Source organism: Silurus aristotelis (assembly GCF_946808225.1).
Source record: "Silurus aristotelis genome assembly, chromosome: 25".
NCBI classification, from domain to species: Eukaryota; Metazoa; Chordata; class Actinopteri; order Siluriformes; family Siluridae; genus Silurus; species Silurus aristotelis.
Window position 1 is genome coordinate 19114860 of NC_139598.1, and position 2500 is coordinate 19117359.

The window sequence follows — 2500 nt, forward strand, 5'->3', positions numbered from 1 at the left end:
ACACACACACACCCGCACAAACACACGCGCAGGAACACAGGCACACACACACCCCCGCACAAACACACGAGCAGGAACACAGGCACACACACACACACACCCGCACAAACACACGCGCAGGAACACAAACACACACGCGCAGGAACACAGGCACACGCACACCCCCGCACAAACACACGAGCAGGAACACAGGCACACACACACACACCCGCACAAACACACGCGCAGGAACACAGGCACACACACACCCCCGCACAAACACACGAGCAGGAACACAGGCACACACACACACACACACACACACACACACCCGCACAAACACACGCGCAGGAACACAAACACACACGCGCAGGAATACAGGCACACACACACACCCGCACAAACACACGCGCAGGAACACAGGCAAACACACACACACACACACACACACACACACACACACACACACTTTTTATAACAAAAGGTGAAGTGAAATCTCAAGACTATGCTCCTCTCTGAGCTCCTCTCTGTTTATCTCTGTGTTCCTCTCTGAGCTCCTCTCTTCTCACCTCTATCTTTAGCTCCTCCTTCTGCTGATCAAGCTCTGTGATTCGTCGTTGCGTGGTCAGAGCCTGGGAGTCGACGCCTGTTCTTCTCCTCAGAGAGTTAAGATGAGGAAGGTGTGCATTCACTCCACTCTTCGGTCTCAGACAGCTGACAGGAAAAACGTCTGGACTCGGCCCCTCGCTTTCAGTGCTGCTGCTGCCCTCCGAGTCTGATTCTGCCCCCGAAGAGGCGGAGCTTCTTCCATCAGCCCGCAGGTTGAGCCAGGGTGGAGTCCTGCCCTGCTCCCATTGGTTCTTCTGTGTGTCCATAACACCTGGAAGAAAAAACGAGAGACAGGGGAGGAGTCAGACTGTGGGAGGAGTCAGACTGAGGGTAGAGTCAGGGGTGGGGCTATTAGGAAGGAAAGGTAAAGTGAGGATTAGAGGGGTGAATGAGAATTAAAGGAGCAGTGAATGGGGGTTAAGGGGGTAAATAAGGGTGCAGTAAAATTTTAGGTTTCCTTTAAAAATATCATTATAATGAATGTTTCAGGGTTAATGGCAGGTGAGGAGGTTGTGCAGAGGTCACGTGACTGCAGTGAGGGATTATGGGATTGTTTTGCGGGAAATTTCCATCTGAAGGGTAAAACAGAGAAACTGGAAATTTGAACTGAAAACGGAAAGTGAAAAAGAGATGCGTCAATAAACACACAACAACACCAACGTGTACAACCTGAGGACCTTCATTACCTACCACATGAAGCTGTGTGTGTGTGTGTGTGTGTGTGTGTGTGTGTGTGTGTGTGTGTGTGTGTGTGTGTGTGGCTTTGATCAGAGACACAAAACACTGCTTAAAATAAAGTCATTGTACTCCAGTAAACATCACACACACACACACACACACACACACAAACACACACACACACACACACACAGTGAAAGAATACACTGCGTGGGAACAAAGTGCCAGTTTTCTGTCCCGCCCATTACATGTCTGTCTTTCTGCACTCTGCCTTATTAGGAGATTACAGACTGTGTTAGGATAAAAATAAAACACACACACACACACACACACACACAGCACAATAAATGAACTGATCAGATGAATGGTTCTGGTAATAAATGTTGTGTAACAAACACATTACAGAATTATGAGACTTTATAATGAAGTGTAATGAAACAGAGAGAAGTATGTGTTACTCTGATTGACAGGCAGATAGAGGAAGACACACACACTCACAATCACACTCACAATCACACACACTCACATACACACACACACAGATTCACATACACACACTTACATGGTGTGTAGTTGGTTATATATGTGTATGTAGTTGGTTATGTGTGTTTGTGTGTGTTTGTGTGTGTGTGTGTGTGTGTGTGTGTGTGTGTGTGTGTGTTGTATAGTTGGTTATACAGTATGTGTGAATGTGTGTGTATGTAGTTGGTTATATGTGTGTGTATGTGTGTGTGTATATGTGTGTGCAGTTGGTTTTATATGTGTGTGTGTGTGTGTGTGTGTGTGTGTGTGCAGTTGGTTATATGTGTGTGTAGTTGGTTATATGTGTGTGTGTGTTTGTGTGTGTAGTTGGTTATATGTGTGTGTATCTGTGTGTAGTTGGTTTTGTGTGTGTGTGTGTGTGTGTAGTTGGTTATATGTGTGTGTATGTGTGTGTTGTTGGTTATATGTGTGTGTGTATGTGTGTGCAGTTGGTTATATGTGTGTGTATCTGTGTGTAGTTGGTTTTGTGAGTGTATGTGTGTGCAGTTGGTTTATATATATATATATATATATATATATATATATATATATATACATATATATATATATATATATATATATATATATATATATATATATATATATATATACAGTGAGGAAAATAAGTATTTGAACACCCTGCTATTTTGCAAGTTCTCCCACTTAGAAATCATGGAGGGGTCTGAAATTGTCATCGTAGGTGCATGTCCAC

At 44.3% G+C, this 2500-nt stretch overlaps 1 protein-coding gene across 3 annotated transcripts in view; it reads right to left on the reverse strand.

Annotated features, from left to right (window-relative positions):
- The window catches only part of phldb3 (pleckstrin homology-like domain, family B, member 3), a 32482-nt gene that overhangs the window by 21378 nt on the left and 8604 nt on the right, over positions 1 to 2500 (reverse strand). For all 3 annotated transcript variants that reach the window (XM_083529269.1, XM_083529268.1, XM_083529270.1), the window contains one exon: positions 549 to 859. In XM_083529269.1, the coding sequence (XP_083385395.1) occupies positions 549 to 854 (306 nt within the window). In that variant the 5' untranslated portion in view covers positions 855 to 859. The remainder of the gene's footprint in view (positions 1 to 548; positions 860 to 2500) is intronic.